The following is a 24886-nucleotide window of genomic DNA, read 5'->3' as shown; positions in this document are numbered from 1 at the left end:
TTTCCCTCTCTCTCCCCCTCCTCCCCTCTCAGTCTCTCTCTTTGTCCTATCCAATGGGGGGAAAAATGAAAAATGACAGTGGAGCAGTGGAGTCATAGTGCTAGCACAGACTCCAGCAATAACCCTGGAGGCAGAAAGAAAGAAGGGGGGGCAGGGAGAGAAAAAGAGAGAGAAAGGAAGGAAGGAAGGAAGGAAGGAAGGAAGGAAGGAAGGAAGGAAGGAAGGAAGGAAGGGAAAAAAAAGGAAATAGTATGAAGATTGGTCCAACTGGACAATTTGAACCTCCTATCTCCTGAAATGTGGATCCTTTCAACCATTCATACTCTTTCCTAGAAACTGCAAACTTCTGAGGCATTCAGTGACACCCTCTCCCCAAAGTGATGTTCTAAATATATACCTTACATAAGGTCTATAAGAATTAGAAATAATGTCTGTAAATATCTGTGGTGAGCTACGTCAAATGGTCAAAGGCACTTAAACCACTGCTATTATTAAGCCAGCAAAATGGTTAACTCAATGAGTGCACTGATTTCCCATGAGTAAGACCCATGTTTAAACCTATTTCTCACCATACTGAAGGGATTTTTTGTGCTATGGTTTCTTTCCCCATATCTTTCTGCCTCATATGTCTTATCTGAAAAAGTCAGTCAGTCCAAACCAGTAAAAGTCCCTGATAAGAGCTCCATATCTCTCTCTCCATTGCTATTTACTATGATTAAATTTCATCTCATGCAATTGTTAAATTAGTCATGAATGCCTTACATAGAGACAGAGAAGTATATAATGCCTATAGAGGTCTTATAAATTTGATAGCTGCCCTGTTTGAAGCAAGCCCAGACATTAATTTTGTGAGTCAGCACACTGACTAAAATATATGTACAATACTATGTCTTACTATTTTACCAGCATAGAAACCTTATACTAGGTTAGTGTTACTTACATCTGGCTTCAGAATAAGTTTTGGAACTTTGAATATAGGAAGACTCCAGATGTATTCAGGGACAACTTCTGAGAGCAGGCTCTATCACAAATCTACATTCAGAAACTGCTCATTCACTTATCTGGACACAGAATGTCTTGTTAATAATGTTAATAATGGTAGAACATGCTACAATACTATGTTGCCACTTTACATAAAATGATTTTCCTTTTGACAAATGATGGCCATGAAAATAAATCTGAGTTTAGAAAGGTAGCCCATCTAAGAGCTACAGCTAGAGCATGTTTGTGGGATACAGAAGAATTAATCTCTGAGGCTGAAACTCAGTTTATTCTGAGAGGGATAATTACAATGAGCTTTGTAATCAAATGAGACAAACTCTCCAATATTTTTGAGAAAATCTTGAGTACAAGAAGTTAATGTGAGTACAAAAGCTAAGTATGTTTAATAATTTAAGTGAAAAAATTAACATAATATCACCTTGAAGAGCTAGACATTTTTCTTTCTGCAAAGTTTAGTTAAACTTCTTTTTCTCTTTTTTTATTCTTTTTTTAATTTTATTTATTTATTCCCTTTTTGTTGCCCTTGTTGTTTTATTGTTGTAGTTATTATTATTGTTGTCATCGTTGTTGGATAGGACAGAGAGAAACGGAGAGAGGAGGGGAAGACAGAGAGGGGGAGAGAAAGATAGACACCTGCAGACCTGCTTCACCGCCTGTGAAGCGACTCCCCTGCAGGTGGGGAGCCGGGGTTCGAACCGGGATCCTTATGCTGGTCCTTGTGCTTTGCGCCACCTGCGCTTAACCCGCTGCGCTACAGCCCGACTCCCTCTTTTTCTCTTAAGAGGTTCTTAGCTTGTACTCACTTACTCTTTCTCTCACTCCCCACTCGTGTGTGTGTGTGTGTGTGTGTGTGTGTGTGTGTATTTTAATCACATTTGACCCACAAGGGACTAGGGGACTCAATTAATGTATACCATGTATGATCCATAGGCTTCACATTGTCTTTTTAAAATTTTTTTTGTTTTTACTTATTATCCCTTTTGTTGCCCTTTTTATTGTTGTTGTATTATTATTGTTGTTACTGATGATGTTGTTGTTAGACAGGACAAAGAGAAATAGAGGAGGGGAAGACAGAGAGGGTGAGAGGAAGATAGACACCTGCAGACCTGCTTCACCACCTGTGAAGCAACTCCCCTGCAGGTGGGGAGCTGTGGGCTCGAACCGGAATCTTTATGCAGGTCCTTGCACTTCGCGTCATGTGCGCTTAATCTGCTGTGCTGTAGGCCCACTCCGGCTTAACATTTTCTTTGCAACATCATAAAAGAGACTGATAAGCAGTCTCAGGCTGCAAGTTCCAGGTTCAATCCCCAGCACCACCATAAGCCAGAGTTTATACTCTGTTAAAAAAAAAAAAAAATGAAAATGAGTCATTCCTTTACCATAATAAAGAAATAACTCTCAGGTTTTAACACATTTACTCATTTATTCCTTATATTAGCCCTATAAAGTTAGTAATATCAGCTCCTGACCTGAAAACCTGTGTGATCTTTCAGAGTTAATGTCAAGGTTAATGCACAGTCCTAATGCACAGCAGTCTTTGAATGATGTTATAGGGACTTGGGCACATAGGCCAGTCTGGCTCTCATGCACATATATATTCAGCATTCATTTTTTTACCTTTTTATTTGTTACTGAGATAAAAAATAAAGGAGAGTCAGAGAGAAAGAGATATCTGCAGCACTGCTTCAAAGCTTGTGAAGCTTTTCCCCCTGCAGGTGGGGACTAAAGACTCAAACCTAGGCCTTCAAACATGATAACAAGTGTTAACTCTAAAAAGTGTGCCAACACTTGATCTCATTTGGCTATTTGTGTTAATCAACCACCCTGACACCTAGCTTCTCAACCACAATTCAACCCTGTCCAGCTCTTGACACTACAGATGTAAATAGAAAGAACTGAGTGTGACTTGCCCTAGGTCAAATATCTAGTAAGAGTGAATATTTAGTTTTGTTGCTTTTTTTTTTTTGCCTCCAGGGTTATCCCTGGAGCTCAGCTCATATTCATAATTAATTAAATGCCAATGACTGATGAGAAAGTTAAGCTCAAATAATGACCAGATTTATTTACTTGCTGACTCAACTGACTGGTGATGGATAGTTCTGAAAGTCATCAGTGTAAGTTTCAAAGTTGCATTTGAAAATATGTTAGTAAAGTGGTACCAGTTTCAAACCATGATTGTACCTGAGATCACCTATGAACAAAAGGTGGAAGAAGTAAACAGAAAATGGACTAACATTTAATGATCAATTAATTATTGTCAGTATGGTACCATGCAGTATATATAGTATGTCTGCAAACAGAATTGCTATATAAAGTGTAAAACTTCTGGAAGTGATTCAGGGATTAATTTGCAAAAGATGAGAGGTTATGACTCTGTATCAATAATTTTTGTGGCTGCAATTATTTCCATGTGAAATAAAATGCTGCTACAGTTGCCTAATTAATGGCACAACCATTCAAATTTGCCTCAAAACAGAAGCACAAGGAGATACCTTCTGAGAAAATACAGCAAAGCCTTCAACCATTTCCTGTTCCTGTTCTATAAAACTCTGAGCACATTTCTCTTTTGACTTCAATTTCAGGCTTTATTCTTGTTCAATCTCATTCATGCATTTCAGGATATTCATTCTGGTAATCAGATAGCAGTTCCTTTTATCCAACCATTATGCTTTCCCAAAGCCAGTCAAAATATAAAATGCATCACAGTATAAGCATACAGAAAATAGAATCCATTTCTGAAGCACATATATTTGCCTTGATAGTGTGAAGAGATTCAGTATTTTATTCACATGTAATTTTATAATGTAGGCAACTTGAACATAGTAAAGATGAAATTTCATACAAATTGCTGTTGAAATGTGACAAATTATGTTATTCTACTTTTTAAAAAGTTTTAACCATTTATTTAAAATACAGCTGCTAGAGTGGATCAAATATAGTCATATTTCCCTACTGAATTATTAGGGCCATAACGAAATTTAATAATATTTCCTTTAAGTTTAATTTCCTACAAAAATGTCACATTGTAATCAGTAACATAGCAAATAATTATTGGGCTGTGAGAATACAGTCATGATTTCATGTGGGAAATACAATAGGAAATGAGGAATATGAAACTCAGGTTAACACTTGATACTAATTCTGTTCTCATACAATAATAAACATGGAGACAATATAATCTCCTTTCTGAGGATGAAACTGATATCAGCCAATAATTTTCAAAATTTTAGAGATAATTTAAATATTATTTACTTATAATTTAGACATAATAAACATTTTACATCTTATAAATTTTCTGTGGCAGATATATATATATATATTTTCAGAACTGGAAGTTTGGTACCTTATTAAGTTAATGCTAAAATCAAAATGCACGTATTTATTTTATATGAAATTTATATTTCTCCACTACATTTACAGTCTTTTTAATAACCTTTAATTAATAACATTTTCAGGACAAATGAAAACTTGGTAATTTTTAAACGGTCCATAGTTTATATTTAATTTTTTTAGTGACTAAAAAGGTACATTTTTGTCTTACTATCATTTTTCCAGTGGTGTACAGATCACAAAGTGGCTAGATACCAGTCTTAAATTTATGGACAATGGAGTACATATCTGGATGTCAGAAAAATACTAAGGGGTTTAGATTTACCAGGATTAGTCATGTTAAGAAATGTAAATTGGTACAGCCTCTGTGGAGAGCAGTCTGGAAAACTCTCAGAAGGCTAGACATGGACCTTCCATATGATCCAGTAATTCCTCTCCTGGGGTTATACCCCAAGGACTCCATAACACCCAACCAAAAAGAGGTGTGTACTCCTATGTTCATAGCAGCAAAATTCATAATAGCTAAAACCTGGAAGCAACCCAGGTGCCCAACAACAGATGAGTGGCTGAGAAAGCTGTGGTATATATACACAGTGGAATACTATGCAGCTATCAAGAACAATGAACCCACCTTCTCTGACCCATCTTGGACAGAGCTAGAAGGAATTATGTTAAGTGAGCTAAGTCAGAAAGATAAAGATGAGTATGGGATGATCCCACTCATCAACAGTTGAGTAAGAAGATCTGAAAGGGAAACTAAAAGCAGGACCTGACCAAATTATAAATAGGGCACCAAAGTAAAAGCCCTGTGGTGAGGGGTAGACATGCAGCTTCCTGGGCCAGTGGGGGGTGGGAGTGGGTGGGAGGGATGGGTCACAGTCTTTTGGTGGTGGGAATGGTGTTTATGTACACTCCTAGCAAAATGTAGACATATAAATCACTAGTTAATTAATATGAGGGGGAAAATTAATTGTATGTCTCAAAGTTTTTCAAAACACAAACTGTATTTTTTTTTATATATAGGCTGTGTAATATGCAGACTCTCTCAAAAGCCTAGACCAAGTAGATCAGAAGCATCCAATAGCACAGCTATATACAAGATACTGGGTACTGTACAGCAAACCCTAACAAAAGGACTTTTCAAAGTTAACCCAATTACCAAATAATGTGATGATAACATTAACTATCCATTGTCTTTTTGAACCCTAAGACAGCAGGGACCTCACATCTCCACTATAGAGCCCCTACTTCCCCCTGTCCTGTAACCTTAGGATAGGGCCCACTTTCCCATATGCCTCTCCCAATCCGTATCAAATAATATTGCATCTGCCAGTCACAACCTAACCAACGCAACGATTGCCACCTCAACATGCTTCAGCTCAGACTGTGTCCAGAGACTTCACCTGTGGAATGACAACCCTTCAGCTTCATTACTCGGTTGAGACCTTTCCTTTCATAGTATACTCTAATTCCATCTCAGGTGGTTCACTTTCTAACAAAGTCCCAAAACCTAGATATACACCAGTTTCTGTGAGAGAGAGCATATGTTCACACGTATCTGTAAACTAATGCAAAATACATACCTGAAAGCAGCAGTACACTAGAGTTTGCAGTGAGTAACCCCCTAACACTTCCTCTCCACTATTCCAAGCTTTGGGTCCATGATTGCTCAACAATTTGTTTGGCTTTGTATGTTAACTCTCTTTTCAGCACCAGGTTCCAGATGCCATCAGGATGCTGGCCAGGCTTCCCTGGACTGAAGACCCCACCAATGTGTCCTGGAGCTCTGCTTCCCCAGAGACCCACCCAACTAGGGAAAGAGAGAGGCAGACTGGGAGTATGGACCGACCAGTCAACGTCCATGTTCAGCGGGGAAGCAATTACAGAAGCCAGACCTTCTACCTTCTGCAACCCACAATGACCCTGGGTCCATGCTCCCAGAGGGATAGAGAATGGGAAAGCTATCAGGGGAGGGGGTGGGATATGGAGATTGGGTGGTAGGAATTGTGTAGAATTGTACCCCTCCTACCCTAAGGTTTTGTTAATTAATCCTTTCTTAAAGAAAAAAGAAAATAAAGAAATTAAAAAAAAAAGAAAATGAGTATTTGTGGGAGTCTGGCAGTAGCGCCACGGGTTAAGCACATGTGGCATAAAGCACAAGGACTGGCATAAGGATGCTGATTTGAGCCCCCAGACCCCCACCTGTAGGGGGTTCTTCACAAGCGGTGAAGCAGGTCTGCAGGTGTCTTTCTCTCCCCCTCTGTCTTCCCCTCCTCTCTCCATTTCTCTCTGTCCTATCCAACGACGACATCAATGACAACAGTAATAACTACAACAATAAAACAACAAGGGTAACAAAAGGGAATAAACAAATAAATATTTTAAATAAAAAAAGAGAAAATGAATATTTGTGAAAGGGAGATATCACTCCAAATAGGGAGTCAATTCAAAATGAAGCCAATCATTTGTTCTGCCACACATAATTAAACATTTCAGAGGATGCAAATATAGTTTAAAAATCATTAGTAGGTTGAAAACTTGTTATTCATTTTCAAAAGTGAAGAGACAATTTTAGACATGAAAAAGGAAATCGTTACTCACATCCAGAGCTACCATTTGTTGACACCAGAGTCAAGTTGGAAGGCCATGGATTCCGAACAATATCTTGCCAGTGAATTGTATCTGTGTAACAAAGGAATTTGTTCTGGTCCACATAGACCCCGCCATTTAGGATTTCTGTACAAAAAGAAACAAAAGATTGTAGTCATACTTCTTTTTCCTTGAAAATGTAGTCAGTAGAACTTATTTAAACTATTTTCATGATTACTTTCATATCCAAGATACCATTTAAAATATCATTTGCTAAGTCATGTAAACTGATCGAGTAAATTTGAAAAGCACAAAGAAAAACAACCATCTCAAGATTTCTAAAGAAGCACCATTAACAATTTGGTAAAGATGTTACTTATCTCTTTTTTGTTTGTTCTCTTGGCATAACAACATTTCTGAATATTCCATAGACTGTTAGTTTTTCTTAATATAATATTGTGTTTTAATGAATATCATTTTTAATAAGAATATGATATGGCCAAAGACCTAAGTTATGGTGAGATTGTATTACAGACATCTCTCATGGGGAGATGAGTGATTATACCTATGTGGTAACAACTATCCTATAAACCATAACCCCCAATAAATGAGAATAAATTAATGATAAAAATTAAAATGAATATGTCATGCCACCATATACATTAAATAGCATTTAAAGAAGCCCTTCTTGTTGGTAATTTCAACTTGCCCACTGAGTAGTTCATATGTGCATGTGTGTATATGTGTACGTGTACTTGTATGTTACAAGAATTTACACGAGCATGACTGCTGGGCTGGAAAGGAAAAGATCAATAGTGAATGATCTCACTTACAGGTGGGACTTAACAAGAGAACAGTAAGGAGAAACGTTAGATGAAACTTGGACTGGGTGTAGAGTACTGCACCAAAGTACAGGCCTCTGGGGAAGGAGGGCTGGGGACAGAATGAAGGGATATTGGGATCCTGTTGTGTCTCCTATACACCAATCTAGGGGAGATGAGAGGCTGTACCTATGTGTTACATACTATACTATAAACCACTACTCTCTCAATAAAATTAACAAGAGAGATAGTACTAAAAAAGAGAACAGACACCACAAGACACCACATCACCTCCTCTGTGATGTCGGAGCTCAGTCCTGGAACTTGCACATATATGGCAGGGCCCAGGATTTACTTGATGAGCCATGTCTATGGTCCTTGAATAGTTCACTAAAATAAATGTTTGCAGATGGACTTCCAAGATCACATTATAAAAATAAATTTAAGACATTTGGTATGAATTGTCAGAAAATTTTAAGGAAAAACAGAACATTAACTAGAATTAGTAAGCAATTAGCAAAAGAAGAAGAAGAAAGCTAAAATTAATGTTTCAATTAGGAAGTGTTCCTTATAATCTCAAATGAACCTATCATAATTGCTAATATAAAGCTCTTGGCTCACTGAAACATTCATTGTCACAGACTGAAATTAAAATTCTCTAAAATTGATTTTTTATTGACTGTCTTTTTCACAGCATTGGCTTGATCAACTGATTTATCTATCCTGAATCATATACATAGACTATATTTCAAGTTACTTTATGTTATGAGAAAATAAAAGATAAGATATTCCCTCTGGTACTATTCTGTTTAACATTTATTTATTTTATTACCAAGGTTATCACCAGGATATGCAAGGTGCAACTGTTCCTAAAGACCATTTATTTATTTATTAATATTTATTTCTTTTTGTTGCCCTGGTTGTTTTTTATTGTAGTTATGGTTGATGTCATTGTTGTTGGATAGAACAGAGAGAAATGGAGAGGGGAGGGGAAGAAAGAGATGGGGAGAGAAAGACACCTGCAGACCTGCTTCACTGCTTGTGAAGTGACTCCCCTGCAGGTGGGGAGATGGGCTCAAACCAGGATCCTTATGTCAGTCCTTGAGCTTTACACCACCTGCGGTTAACCCGCTGTGCTACCGCCTGACTCTCAGGACCATTTTTTTAAAATTCCTTTTATTAGATAAACAGAAATAGAATCAGGGGGTGAAAGGAAGGGAAAGATAAAGAAAAATATCTGCATCATTGCCCTGCTACTCAAGAACCTTTCTCCCCTGCAAATGGGGACCAGAGGTTTGAACTGGGGTATATGTGAATGGTGATGTGTACACTCTACAGAATGAGTCACCATCCAGTCCTTATTTATTTATTTGTTAATGGAAGAAGAGGTGGGAGAAAGCCAGGCCATCCCTCTGGTACATGCAACACCAGGAATTGAACTTGAAGCCTATGCTTCAGAATCCAAGGTGTAATCCACTGTGCTACCTTCTAGGTACATACTCCCATGCAGATACTATTCTTACTTGAATGATTTATTAGAAACGTAAATAACATTTTCTGCCTAGTACCTAAAACATTTTTCCTTCTTGCCCAATATAAAAAAAAATCTGAAATACATAATCAATTCAGAAAACATTCACTTTCTGTACATAGTACAAAGTGCAAGGACCTGTGCAAAGATCCCTGTTCAAGCAAGCCCCCTGCTCCCCACCTAAACGGGGGGTTGCTTCACAAGTGGTGAAGGATATCTTCAAGTGTCTACTACCTTTTTCTCACTCTCTTTATCTTCCCCCATCTCAATTTCTCTCTATCCCATCAAAAAAAAAAAAAAAAAAAGGCTGCCAAGAGCAGTAGATTCCTAACACCGGCACCAAATCCCAGCAATAACCCTGAAGGCAAACAAACAAACATACACTTCAAATAGCAAAGATATAGCTTTATGTAGACGAGGAATGGTTTTTCTCATATAATAAGAAATCTAGAGCAAATAACTATAGATATTAATTTTTGCTTCTTCACGAGACCCATGATCTACTTTGCCATCCTCAGTGTGCTGAATTTATTCATTCCAGACACAAGAAGTCTGCATCTGAAGATATCTACTCTGAATTATAGGCACGGTGAAGATGGATAGCAAGTAAGATATTTGTTTCTAGTGAGGCTCTGACATTCTATTTGGGAAAAGAAGACAAACTCTCCTCAAGATATGTCTACATTTTGATTTCCAGAACAATATGCCCTGACCATTTCTACTGCAAGTGAGGATGAGTGAGAAAATATTTCTATGGCTACTCAACAAAATCTAAACAAGCAAGGTGTCTGTGAAAAAGAGGAAAGTCTGTTTCTGATACTAGCCTTCAGAAAACTGTCTCTCCTATTCACTATCAAAAACTAATTTTTTAAGATTATCTTGAAACCACAGGGGTATAAAAGAACAAAAGAAACATGTAATAATACAACTAGAAGGTATTTTGTGGATGTAAGATTGGTGGGAACAACTAAAGTTCTTTACTGCCTCACTGTATGTCATATATAAAATCCTGGATAGAAATTTAGACACTGCAAGGCTTTTCACATTTTAAATAACTTCCATCCCCAACATCAATTATTTCTCTGACTATAGGATACATTTTCTCAGGTGAAAGAAAAAAACAAAGAAACAAAAAGAAATTAGATAATCTTTCTACTTCTCTATCCTAGTTAATTATTTTTCATGACCTAACCATATGGCCTTCATCAACGCAGAAGGGAGATGTAAGAGGTAAGAAGGTTGTGAAAATGGATTTTTACATTAATGTTTGGCATTAAGTTTCTATCTAAGAAATGTGACGATCTTACACTAATAGCTTTCTCATGAGACATTAAGGGATGCACTTCTGCTCTAGGAATAATTGTTCATTAAAAGACAAAGAAAGAAGATCTGACTGCTATCCAGGAAATGAAGGTTATTTTTCAGCGTACATTTGGGAAAGATCTACTTTAAAAAATGTGAAAAGAAAGGCAATTGTTCAAACATTGTAGAGTCTGTATTTTTCAGAAGTCACATTTTAATTTAAATACTTCATACTAAAAGAACAAAGTATCCATCTCCAACTTCCTATCTAAAAATATTCAAGTGGAATCAGATTACATTATACTGAATAATAATCTCATCAAATCCCTTTCCTCAACCACATTAATCTGCTACCCATGTTGACATTTGTTTCTCAGAAATATTCAATTCAAGAGCTTGGTTTGTATTTGGAAAGGGATTTAGAAATGAGGCAGTAGTAATTCATTCAAGTTTAAGCTTACATGCTGAAATTTCAAATGAAGACTACAATCATGATCAATCTGGATGATACTTTTATCATGCAAATTCAAAGCCAAGCAAATTCTGGGAATTCTGATCAGGAGAATTAGTAAATGCTTAATATTTAATGATAGAAAGTTTATTCCTATGTATTCCCCTGAAAATATTATTTTCACACAATCAAAAACATGTATTTTAATTTAACTATTTAATTATATCTAGAGAGTTTCAATGTATAATCTTTCTTAATTTTTGTAAACTTGAGTTTACATAATTAAGTGTTAATCTGCATTTATTTATCAATATATGACTTTATCAAAGTATTTTCAAAATATTAATTTATATACATTTTAAATAATAACTGTATATGTTTTGTAGGGAAATACTCAGACTTATTTCTGAACTAAAAATTTCCAGAAAAAGTCTTAATTAGTAAAAAAAAAATACTGTAAATGATTATTTACTGTACAAAATGGATACTTAACATTCTTGCATTCTTTGACTAAAGAGGGCTGAGTAAGTTTTTTAGATTACAAAGACAAACAAGAACAGATGAAGAGAAAAGGTTAACAGAATAATTTATCCAAGAAGATACCAGAAGAATGCCTGCCTGGACTTTAGATCTATGCTAGCATACAAGAAAAGCAAGGCTTTCTATAAAGCTTTTCTTTTTTTTAGATTTATTGGATGTTATGCTCTACATTATAATAGTTTTCCTCCCACAACATGAAATAATGTGATTAAAAATAAAATATTAAACCATGACCCAAAAAGGCATTTCTGATTCTCAGGAAAAAAAAGACAAGTAAGGCACCAATTTAATTGGTAATAAAAAGCAAAACAAAACAAAACAAAACACAACAAAACAGATTCTGAAAAGTGTCAAAAAAATAAGCCTATGACAATCATATTCCACTATATTTCAGTTTCACTGTAGAAAATAGACCATAATAAATAAAGAAAATTACAAAGAATATTTTCAGTCATTTGAACAATCAATAGAAAAAAATAAGCTGCCATTCAGTTTCTTGTTTTTATTAAATCATTTGCAGTAAGTGAACAAACAAGAATTTTACCTTTTTAAAATTATTTTTAATTATCTTTACTTATTTATTGGATAAAGACAGCCAGATATCAAGAGGGAAGGGGGTGATAGAGAGGAAGAGAGACAGAGAGACACTTACAGCACTGCTTCATCACTCACAAAGCTTCCCCCCTGCAGGAAGGGACTGGGAACTTGAACCTGGGTCCTTGTACATTGTTAACATGTGCGCTTAACCAGGTGCACCACCACCACCTCGCCCCAGAATTTTATCTTCTTAGTAGATATATTGCTTAAGCATAGTAAGATATGTTAAATATGAAATTCTAAAAATAAAGTATTTCTTTATTGAGAAGTCAAATTTGGCAGCTGTTTGCCAAGTGAATAATACTGATGGTGAGCCATTTCAGATCAGCCAGATACCCCCAATTCTGTGCAAAATCATGCACTATACAACAATCTAAAACTATGTATATTATACATTAAACCATAAATCTACCTCATATTTCACTTATGTTTTTAGACAGTTGTAAAGTGGTAACAAGACATTTTAAAATGAACATTATCAATACATGTGTGTGCTTTAGCCTACTAATCCATAAAAAACCATTTGACCAGTTCTTTCATCTGTTCATGCATGAGTCTAGTGAAGAAGAAAATGCTTGTGTTAAATAAATAAGTTGTTTACATTTTTCACTTATTTTCATAATATACTGAATTTGTATAGTGAATTTAGTGGATGCATGACCACTAAGAGAATCATTGATGTTTCAAAAACATATTCTCTCAAAAGAAAATATAATAAAATACTGAATCTCCAGACATGGCCTTTTTTTCTCTGCTCTCTATGTGATAGACAAATCACTACAAACCACTACATAGAATCCTTTCAAATAATACAGATTAATCTAACCTTCTTCGCAGGTTTAAAAAGTAAAAAAAGAAAAACTTTACCTCACACACAACTTGTAGCCACTTCATTAATAAGATTAAATGTCTTTCTCCTTTTAGAAAATAAATATGAGATTTTAAATGTCATTAGTCATATTCCCATATTACTTGACATGATTAGTATTAATAGCAAACATTTTATTTCTGAATCAAGCTACCAACTACAATAAGATCAGATAATCCACAGTGAAATACTTAACCCCAGTTCATGATTAAACTCTAAATGCCCTTATGTGTGGATGCATCTACAGACCAACCTTACAACTAAAATGATAATAAGTAAAGACCAAAAATATTGTACCCGTCTAATTATAGTGGAGTCATAATCATAATGCATATTTCAGACTTATATTGCCTGTACAAGCTAAAGGTCACAATCAAGAAGTCAAAATTCAAAGGGGCAAAAGCACATCTTCAAGATAAAGCTACAGTAAACAGTTACTGGGCATTTTTAGACATGCAGCAATGTATCTTTCTGTCATCAGCCTAAGCCACCATCAGTCTGTTGGTAGAAACTGATACAAAAGCAATAAAGTTCACATCATCCACCTGTGATAATTAATACATCATTTCTGGAATGAACTTGGTCCAGAGATTCCTGTATCTTCAGCAAACCCAGACCTTTCATCTGAGAGCACAATGAATTGCTACAACCCCTACAGGTCTGCCCTCAAGGTTCGTTATTAATAAGCTGAGACTCTAGAGGCTAATGAGAACCTGGTGCTTGAGGATACAATGGCTCATTCATCATCAATCAAGCTTTGAAGTTTTTATACCGATGATTTAAGGAGAGTTGAAGTGTGCAAAATTGAAATGTCACATTTGTATTGGGAGTGGGAAATGGGCGATAATGTAAATGAGTGATGCAACCTTCTGTATTTCAGCTCAATGGTCACAGTCAAAAGCTCATGGATGCAGACAAAGTTAGAACATATCAGTGGACAGTTTATCAGAGCAAGGCAATTTCAAGAAGAAATGATTAGATTTATAGGCTGAAAACCAGCTTTAAAAAACAAAAGCAAAATTATCTTGAATTGAACTCAGGAATTTTCTTACTAATGTTCCACTACAACATTCACTGTAATTCTTAGTTTTCATTGTTTTGGCTTGAGCCCTAGTTCCTCTGGGTAGCCTGCTATAATCACCCAGCTTTGATAGGCTAAGTACCTCTAACTCATTACAAAGATTAACATGCATCTAAGAGGGGTAATTTTGCTTTGTTTTCTTATTTACACGGTTGTGTACTTTCTCCCCAATTATATTGTAGGTCTCCAGATGATAAGAACCACAAATCACCTATTGCTGACTGCAATGCCAAAGAAAATGTCAGCAAATAATATAAATTCAAGTTTATTTTTTTAATAATGGCAGTACTAAGTTCTTTGCAGAGTTTTTCTTGCAGAAGGAAAGAGCCAGTTGCTTAGTTGATACCATGTTGGTGTTCTCTCCTTATGCACTAGAAAATGTATAATGAACAAATGCAAACATGCTTTCATCAAATTGTATTTCCTATAGTAATGTATGAGGTATTTACATGCTACTTAGTGGTCAATCTGTTTATTTTTTTTAAATTCATATCTCTTAGCTACTTAGCTAGTATATAGTGATATCATTGTATTTTAATTCCCCAATGATTAATTAATTTGAGCTCTCTTAATGCCATTTTAAATGATTTTGTTTTAATTTTTATTTGTTTGTTTGTTTATCAGTTCTAGTATAAGACTGTGCCAAGAATTGAATCTAATCTATCTGCAGTGTCAGGGATCCAAATTTGCATTCTAACATAGAGCTATCACCCTGATGCTAAACTAATTTTAACAGGCAATATTTTCTTTTCTGATTAGGTAAGGAAGGTTCTTATTATGTGTGAAACATTTACAAAGCACTGTAGAAAACTAGATCTCTATTTGGGATGATTAACAAACAACTAAACCCTCCTAATGTTTAAATTTTGATGGGAATCCTCAACCCAATGTTTTGAAAACGAAAGTCTACCTTATATTAGAAAGATATTTTAAAACTATTACAATAATTACAGAAATAAAAAGCATAGTATGAATTCTGGAAGATGGATGAAATGTACACCTTGATTATCTCTCTACTAAGTAACATGACTACAAATCAGCAGTATATAAAATGAGTAAGAAATCCAATATCTCCTGGCTCTAAACTAGAACACTCCTTTACATAAAAATCAAATATTTGTATTCCCCTATCCACCAGAAAGCCCTCATTATAGACAACAATCCTCTTAAATAACATCTCCAAGTTTCCAGAAAATGTAATTGCTTCAATAGAACAAATCATTAGAGTTCAATGCTTTCATTACCAATAAGAGGGAAAGTCATATTAGTACCCAGAAATGATTTGTCCCTTTTATTTACAAGCTTTAATACAGTAAGCCTAGGATTTACTGCAAGGTCACTTTCAAATATCTCACCTACAATATTAGTTTGTATAGTTTTAATAACTCTTCCTGAAATGTGTGATTTCTTCACTGTTTCCTTAGAGTTTCATTTCAGAAAAGTATGATTTTTCCTGATGACAGTAATAATAAGTAATATCACAATGTATATTTGCAACTGGCAAGTTAAAACTTGCAAATAAAAGGTAAAACAATTGAAAAGAAATACTTAATTTTGTAAATGGCTGTACTCTTCCTTTCAAATGAATCAAAAAATTAAATGTGATGTAAGAATATTAAAGCTACATGCATAATTTAGGGGACTGGTCGTCTCAGATAAAATGCCTATAATGTTAATATAATGTTTAAGGTAATAAACAAATATAATTTTTTACAAAATAAGAAATTAAAATGCCATAAAATAAGAATGGGAAAAACTGCTAGTAGGATAGCTTAAAAATCCACAGAGGGAGCTGTAGCGCAGCAGATTAAGCGCAGGTGGCGCAAAGCGCAAGGACCGGCTTAAGGATCCCGGTTCGAGCCCCCGGCTCCCCACCTGCAAGGTCGTCACTTCACAGGCTTGGTGAAGCAGGTCTGCAGGTGTCTGTGTTTCTCTCCTCCTCTCTGTCTTCCCCTCCTCTCTCCATTTCTGTCTGTCCTAGCCAACAACAATGACATCAATCATAACTACAAAAGTAAAACAACAAGGGCAATAAAAAAGCAATAAATAATTTTTTTAATTTAATAAAACCACATAGAGGTCCTAATTAAATGTTTATTTAAAAATTGGTGTCATCTTCAGGAATCTAGAAATTAATGAATGAATTATGGTCACTTTAGTATAAAGAATTAGTTTCCAAAATATAGCGTCATGACATTAGAATTATATTGATTTATAAAAGGCATTGAGTTAGTATATATATTATACTTAAAAATACATATAAGATATTACAAAATATATAAACTGAACTCATTTCACATATATGTGCACCCTGTGTTTGCCCTTCTCCATGTAACTATCACACAGATAGAAATACAGAAAATTTTTATTCATTTAGAAATTTGACCACTCCAATTATTTCCCTCCCCCAGTCACAATTCTGATTGTCATCACTGATTAGTTATTCCTGTTTGCTACTGTTAATACAAATCACATCACCTGGTATTTACTTTTTACACTTATGTTATTTAAAAATAATGATTTTTGAGATTTACTTATGCTATCTACATTACAGATTCATTTGAATATACTATTCCAATAAACATACATACCCAGCTTGTTAATAAATTGGTTCATATTTTAAGCACTACTTTTTATTTGTCATCCCAACAGCATCACTGATCAGAAAATGCTTTTTAGACAAAAGCAGACAGAAAGACAGAGAAATAAAGATGCTAGGTGAGCACCCGCAAGGGTTTTCCATTGAGGCAGCCAGACTTAAACCTTGGCCAGGTGCATGACAAAGCAGGTGAACTATCCTGGTAACAGATAAGTTATCTAGCAACCTTTTAAGCATTACTTTATTGTATGATTTGGATGGGTGATTTCAGAGATTTTTTTTCCTAAAATCTAGGAAACAGAGAACATAATATTTATGTTGTTTTATTGTTGTAGTTATTGTTGCTATTGATGTCATTGTTGTTGGATAGGACAGAGAAAAATGGAGAGAGGAGGGGAAGACAGAGAGGGTAAGAGAAAAACAGACACCTGCAGACCTGCTTCACTACTTGAGAAATGATTGCCCTGCAGTTGGGGGAGCCAGGGGCTTGAACCGGGATCCTTATGCCAGTCCTTGGGCTTCGTGCCACCTGTGCTTAACCTGCTGTGCTACCACCCGACTCCCTTCATAATAGGTTATTAATGCAGTTCAGAGTCTTCCCTTTTCCAAGATATTTATGATATATCCATATTGGTTGAAGTACAAATATTTTAGGAGGAACAGAGGCTAAATGAACATGTATGTGCACACATATACATAAATGTTCATTCATTTCAAGTTATTTACCTTCTTTTGTGTGTGTGTGTGTGTGTGTCACTAGGGTTATTTCTGGGGCTGGGTGCCTTCAAGGGAATTAGTTCACATCCAACTTGCATTTGTATATTTTCCTACCTTTCATCCTTTCTGCCCTCCTTCCCTTTTCCTACTAGGTACAGGGATAAATAGAGAAAAAAGGAAAGGAATAGAGAGATATCTGCAGCAGAGCTCCTATGTTGATGACTCTGTATCCTGCAGGTGGGGACCCAGGGTTTGAACCTAGATCCCCAGGTATGGCAAGATGTGTGCTCTACATAGTGTGCCATCTCCCAGCTCACAAAATAAATTATTTTTTAAGAATCGATAATAGTCCAGGTCCCCTGAGATAGAGCATATGTTCACATGTGCCCATAAACCAGGGAAACATATATACTTGAAAGCAGAAGTACACAAGAGTCTGCAGTGAATACCCCCCAACACTTCATCTGCACTATTCCTACCTTTAGGTCCATGATTGTTCAACAGTTTGTTTGGCTTTGGATGTTAACTCTCTTTTCAGCCACAAGGTTCCAGATGCCAGAATGATGCTGACCAGACTTCCCCGGACTGACGACCCAACCAATGTGTCCTGGAGCTCTGTTTCCCCAGAGACACACCCTACTAGGGAAAGAGAGAGGCAGACTGGGAGTATGGATCCACCAGTCAACGCCTATGTTCAGCGGGGAAGCAATTACAGAAGCCAGACCTTCTACCTTCTGCAACCCACAATGACCCTGGGTTCATACTCCTAGAGAGATAGAGAATGGGAAAGCTATCAGGGGAGAGGGGGATATGGAGATTGGGTTGTGGGAATTGTGTGGAGCTGTACTGCTCTTATCCTATGGTTTTGTTAATGTCTCCTTTCTTAAATAAATTTTAAAAAAAGAATCATAGAAAATCCCCATAAATTTAGTCTACAGTGTAATAATTTTTTAACTAAACTATTAAGCTCTATACTTTTCTTAAATTCATTTCCAAAATTGGTAAATTAAAATTGGGATTATCTGGCCAGTAGGCATGGCCAGGGAATAACAGGGATCAGACTGTCTCCCCCCGTCAAAAACAAAAAAAAACACGGAATTATCTGTATACCATAGGACACACTTTTTCATGAGGACATAGTCATAAAATTAATTGTATGTCTCGAAGTTTTTCAAAACACAAACTGAATCTTTTCAATATATAGGCTGTGTAACTGATATACAGACTCTCTCAAAAGCCTAGACCAAGTAGATCAGAAGCAACCAATAGCACAGCTATATACAAGATACTGGGTACTGTACAGCAAACCCTAACAAAAGGACTTTTCAAAGTTAACCCAATTACCAATTAATGTGATGATAAAATTAACTATCCATTGTCTTTTTGAACCCTAAGACAGCAGGGACCTCACATCTCCACTATGGAGCCTCTATTTCCCCCAGTCCTGGAACCCTTGGATAGGGCTCTCTTTCCCGTATGCCTCTCCCAATCCATATCAAATAATATTGCATCTGCCGATCACAACCTAACCAACACAACGATTGCCACCTCAACATGCTTCACTTCAGACTGTGTCCAGAGACTTCACGTGTGGAATGACAACCCTTCAACTTCATTACTCGGGTGAGACCTTTCCTTTCATAGTATACTCTAATTTCATCTCAGGTGGTTCACTTTCTAACAAAGTCCCAAAACCTAGATATACACCAGTTTCTGTGAGAGAGAGCATATGTTCACACGTATCCGTAAACTAATGAAAAATATATGCCTGAAAGCAGAAGTGCACTAGAGTTTGCAGTGAGTACCCCCCTAACACTTCCTCTCCTCTATTCCAAGCTTTGGGTCCATGATTGCTCAACAATTTGTTTGGCTTTGTATGTTAACTCTCTTTTCAGTCACCAGGTTCCAGATACCATCAGGATGCCGGCCAGGCTTCCCTAGACTGAAGACCCCACCAATGTGTCCTGGAGCTCTGCTTCCCCAGAGACCCACCCTACTAGGGAAAGAGAGAGGCAGACTGGGAGTATGGAGCGACCAGTCAATGTCCATGTTCAGTGGGGAAGCAATTACAGAAGCCAGACCTTCTACCTTCTGCAACCCACAATGACCCTGGGTCCATGCTCCCAGAGGGATAGAGAATGGGAAAGCTATCAGGGGAGGGGATGGGAAATGGAGATTGGGTGGTGGGAATTGTGTGGAATTGTACCCCTCCTACCCTATGGTTTTGTTAATTAATCCTTTCTTAAATAAAAAAATAAAAATAAATTTTAAAAAATTCTCTTATTATCATTGTTATTCTGTGTGTATGTCTGTGTATAGTAATCCTGGATAGCAAGTAGAGTTAACCCTGTAAGTCATTTTGTGTCATCCTGTAACAGCTCACTGGGACAGGATTCAAAGCTATTTGCATATTAAAGATGTGCTAAAACTCTGCTGACAATTTCCAGGTGGCCTTTTCCTTCACTGTGTTCAAAAAAATAAGGTTAATTCCAAAGATTAGGGATAAGTAAACTCTGTTTTCTTCATCTCAAGGGTCTGGTATTTCTATAGCTGCAGGATAGCTGTGTCAGGAAACAAAGAACACTACTAAGCTTGTCTGTTCCATTCAGTTCAGGACTTAGCAGTAGGTAAATATGATTGTTCCATATTTTTTGCTTAAAATTGCTAAGGAATTTTCATTAAATAGATAGAATAGTTGAAATGTAAATGGAATATCTAAACTATTTACTGATTTGTATAAAGGCCATTGTTATTGAATGCAGATTAAATACTATATTTAATCAGAGACACTTGAGTTACAATTATGTACTTAAGATATTTGAAAAAAAACTCATTAAAATTTCTAAAGAAATCATCCCAATCACTTTTATGAATAATGATGTTTTTTTATAATTATATTGGGAGGTGTTAATGGCTTACAGGATAGTCTTTAATACACAGGCACAGTGTCTCATCTCTTGATTGATGTCTAGGAAACACAATAGGATCTCAATGTCCCTGAGTCCTGTATCTTTCTCCCATCCCACAGAATCCTTCGCTTTGGTACAATATGTCACACCCAGCCCAAGTTTTATCTTGTGTTTTCTCGTACTGTTCTTTGTTCTACGTCCCATCTGTAAGTGAGATCATTTGGTATTGGCTTGTCTCACTCAACATAATCCCTTTGAGTTCTGATCATGATATTGCAAAGGGCATGACTTCAACATTGTTAAAATGATTCTCTGTTCTATATTCTATGTTTCATAGAACCACCACTTTTGTTTTCCCTATTGTAAAGTTGTTTCTGTTTTGTGAGACTTGTTACCAAAAAGAATTAGAGTCTCATTATGCAATGATAAAGTCCTACCACTTGCGTTAGCAATAGCACAGACCTACTTCAACCTTAGATTGCTCCACTTTACCAAGGTTAATAAACATGTTTCACTTATTAAAGTTATTTGCTTGCTCTTTCAACCTGGACATGAAGAAATGACTCAAATGCCAAGAAACCTAACATGTCTTATGGTCCATGTAGTTTAAGGTGCCAACATTCAGGAAGAGAAAACTAATAGGATATAAACACATCTGCACAGACCATGCTATAAGGCTGAATGGCTATGAATTAACCATAGATTTTCTTTAAAATGTCAATTACATGTGACTCTATTTCACAAGTTTTTTAAAAAAATTTTTATATTTATTTATTTTCCCTTTTGTTGCCCTTGTTGTTTAACATTGTTGTGGTTATTGATGTCGTCGTTGTTGCATAAGAGAGAGAGAAATGGAGAGAGGAGGGGAAGTCAGAGAGGGGGAAAGAAAGACAGATGCCTGCAGACCTGCTTCACTGCCTGTGAAGCGACTCCTGCAGGTGGGGAGCTGGGGGCTCAAATCGGGATCCTTACTCAGGTCCCTGCACTTTGCGCCACATGCACTTATCCCATTGCGCCACCGCCCGACTCCCTATTTCACAAGTTTTAGCTTTTTCTATGAAATAAGGATACTGATACTGAAATATTTCTTACAAGGTAATTATAAAGAGAAAAATGGGTAAAATATGTAAATATTCAACGCAAATTTTCTTAAAGAAAATGTTCAGTTAATGCACTAATGCCATTATTAGTTAAGGGGAGGATAAGGAAGAGCCTCATATTAGCAGATAACTTATATTCTATTTAATTTATTACTATTATTATTATTTCCTCCAGAGTTATTGCTGGGGCTAGGTTCCTGCACTATGAATCCACTGCTCCTGGAGACTATTTTTATTATTGGATACAGATAGCCAGAAACTGAGAGGGGAGGGTGAGGTAGAGAGAGAGAGAGGCAGAGAGATACCTGCAGCACTGCTTCACCACTTGTGAAGCTTTTCTCCTGCAGGTGGGGACTGGGGGCTTGAACCAGGGCCCTTGAACATTATAACATGTGCACTCAGCTCAGTCCTCTATCTGATAGATAAAGGAAAAATAAAAAAGAAAAGAAAAATGTTAAAGAGAGAAAAAAAATTGAGAGGGAAAGGGAAGATAGGGAGAGGAAAAGAGCTTGTAACACTGCTTCAGCACTAGCACAGCTTCCTTCCTGAAGACAGGAACCTAGGACTTGAACCTGGTTCTTTATGCCTTATAACAGGTGCACTCCACCAGATGTACCACCAGTCAGCCCCCAGAACATTAGAGAAACAAGTAACGGGTAATCTAGGTAAGTTTGATTCCAACCCTTTCCAACTGGTGAGCTGGAGTCATATGTTTAAACTTCTTACATAAGACATCCTTCAAAATAGGGAGGGAGACTGAGAAAGGGGAAAGTGTTGAAGCAGAACTAAGGCACAACTCTACCTTACATAATCAATTGCCAAGTATAATTAAGAACTCACAATAATTTCCCTGAAGTCCTTCTTGAAAATTTTATATTGAGTTGAAAGGTAAAATTATGCTTTTAAGGTATCTTTTCTACATGAAAAACTGCACTGACAAAAGTCTTGGCTCTGTTAGAAGTCTGGACTATATCCCAGCCTCATCATTGGACTTGTGTTCCTTTTGCCTCTTGTCAAAAGTAGACAGAGGAAAAGGCAGCACAATAAAACCTCAAGAACTCCACCTGTTTAAGGAAAAGGTCTTTGATTCAGCAAAAAGACTGAATTAAAGAAAGTAAAGAATTGTACTGTGGGAACTCAATGTGTGCTCAGTTCTTGGAAGCACTGCTTTACTTTAATGAACAGGGTGAAATGACTTTTAATTACCTTATCCAAAATCATAGCTTGATTGCACCAAAGTAAAAGACTTTGGGGTGGTTGGGGGGATGAGTACAGGTCCTGGAAAAGGATGACATAGGACCTAGTGTGGGTTGTATTGTTATGTGGAAAAATGAGAAATGTTATGTATGTACAAAGTATTGTATTTACTGTTGACTGTAAAATATTAATCCTCCAATAAAAAATAAAAAAAAACAATAAAAAACACAACAAGGGCAACAACAAGGGCAATAAAATGACAATAAATTGCCTCTGGGAGCAGTGAATTCATAGTGCTGGCACTGAGCCCCATCAATAACCCTGGAGGCAAATAAGTAAATTAATTAATTAAAAATCATAGCTTGAGTAGAAAATACTCCATGTGCTTTGCAAGTGTATTTCCAAATTATGAAAAAAGGATAATTTAAATGTATAAGGTATCTATTTCTCCTAAGTCTACAACTTCCATATGAGGCTTCTTTTCAAATTATTGTTTGGTGATTAACAGAAAAGGGCAAAGACTGAAAATAGTGAAGTGAAGCAAATCTCAAATGATGAAATAAAAAAGAAAATGAGAATTAATGTGGAGCAGGATGATAGTTTGCTGTAAGGTGAGATGGACTTTACCTTATGTTAGGGAAATATAGAATGGACCCTCCTAAGAACATACCTGCAAATTAACACTCTCTCAAGAAAATGCTGTTGAAGTTGAAAACAAATACAGAGGGCTAGTATAATCGTTATTCAAAGAAAATCTCATGCCTGAGGCTCCAAAGCCCCACGTTCAGTTCCATACCACCATAAGACAGAGCTGAGCAGTCTTCTGGTAAATTAATTAAAATATAATAGATATAATTTTATCATAATCTTTTTTTCTGAAAGTAAACTTACTCAACTACATTTTATTCCATTCACTATTGTAAGAGGATTTATGTTTCTTTCTGGAGTATTTTAAAATATTATCCTCCTCTAGTAGATGTAATAAATATATTTATTATTAGAGATAACTTTCATTTAAATAGTAAAAATAAGAGGGGTGATTATTTGAGAGTTAGGAATATGCTAATAAATTAACAAATGTTAACTTCATAAATATATTGAGAAAAACATAAATACTGCATTAATATACTACTCACAAATTATTACTTTTTATCTCTAGCAGAATTGTATGGTCAATTTTAATGATCTATCTTATCCTTTCAAGTATGAAAACCCTAGCTAAAATTTTCATATATATGTAGTAATGTAACTTGAGGAAATGACTTTGTGAAATTGAATATTAAATTATAAATTCAAAAATATTTGTTAGGACTGATTAAATAGCTAACTTAAAGCACAGTTTAACATTCCTGAGGCCTCAAATTCAATCCCTGGTACCACAATATGCCAAAGCTGACTATTGCTGTCTCTCTTACAAACATTCTCTCTTATAAAAATAATTATTTAAAATATATTAACATTTTTTTTAATAGGAGAGAGACAGATTTAGAGAAAGATACAGAAAGACCAGAACACGTCTCAGCATATGTTTATGGTGTAGCTAGGGATTGAACCAGGACCTCAGGAACTCAGGTATAAGAGGCTCTTGAATAACCATTATGTTATCCACATGGCTATTATTTAAAATGTTTACTGTGAATAATCTATATGAATTTACTGAAGATAAATTTGCAAAGAGGCTTGTATGCATTTGTATTTAATATTTATTTTACTTTGGCAGGACAGGTTTCTATATAGGTATGTCTCAATTGAAAAAAAATTTACACATCCAACTGTTTCAGTTAAAATTTCTATTTATCTACTCATCTCATATACAAGAAAAACAAAGAAAGCTCAACAGACTATGATATAAACTGAAAATATAAGTGTGAATTTTAACACGAGTCGCACTACACTCCGGTTCTACTTTCATCACTGTTACTCATACATCTTTCCTTGTAATTAAGTGACAATAACACAAAAACACTAAGAATATTTCGAAGCCTTGAATACTGGTCTTTTTTTTTCTTTTTTTTTTTACAATCCCTATGTGATCCTAGTCCACTATTCTCTCATTTTACTTAAGAACTCAGAATAATGAGATGGCGCAAGTTTTATTTCTAAACAATTTTGAAATTTTTTTTTGGTTGAGATCAGGAAATAAGCAATAAAATACTATTTTTAAAATGTGCTTTATAAGAAAATATTTTAAATGTTTTCTTCATAATCACCTAATATTTTTCTGGAGCTCTAGGAGTTACAGTATAAGTTGA

At 35.8% G+C, this 24886-nt stretch overlaps 1 protein-coding gene across 2 annotated transcripts in view; it reads right to left on the bottom strand.

The window, feature by feature from the left end:
• The window catches only part of ERBB4 (erb-b2 receptor tyrosine kinase 4), a 1141529-nt gene that overhangs the window by 411068 nt on the left and 705575 nt on the right, over positions 1 to 24886 (bottom strand). For both annotated transcript variants that reach the window (XM_007524518.3, XM_007524517.3), the window contains exon 4: positions 6934 to 7068. In XM_007524518.3, coding sequence (XP_007524580.2) covers positions 6934 to 7068 — 135 coding nt within the window. The remainder of the gene's footprint in view (positions 1 to 6933; positions 7069 to 24886) is intronic.

Source organism: Erinaceus europaeus, chromosome 7 (assembly GCF_950295315.1).
Source record: "Erinaceus europaeus chromosome 7, mEriEur2.1, whole genome shotgun sequence".
Taxonomy (NCBI): Eukaryota; Metazoa; Chordata; class Mammalia; order Eulipotyphla; family Erinaceidae; genus Erinaceus; species Erinaceus europaeus.
The sequence above is the reverse complement of the archived record's forward strand: the minus strand, read 5'-3'. Positions and strand labels throughout refer to the sequence as shown.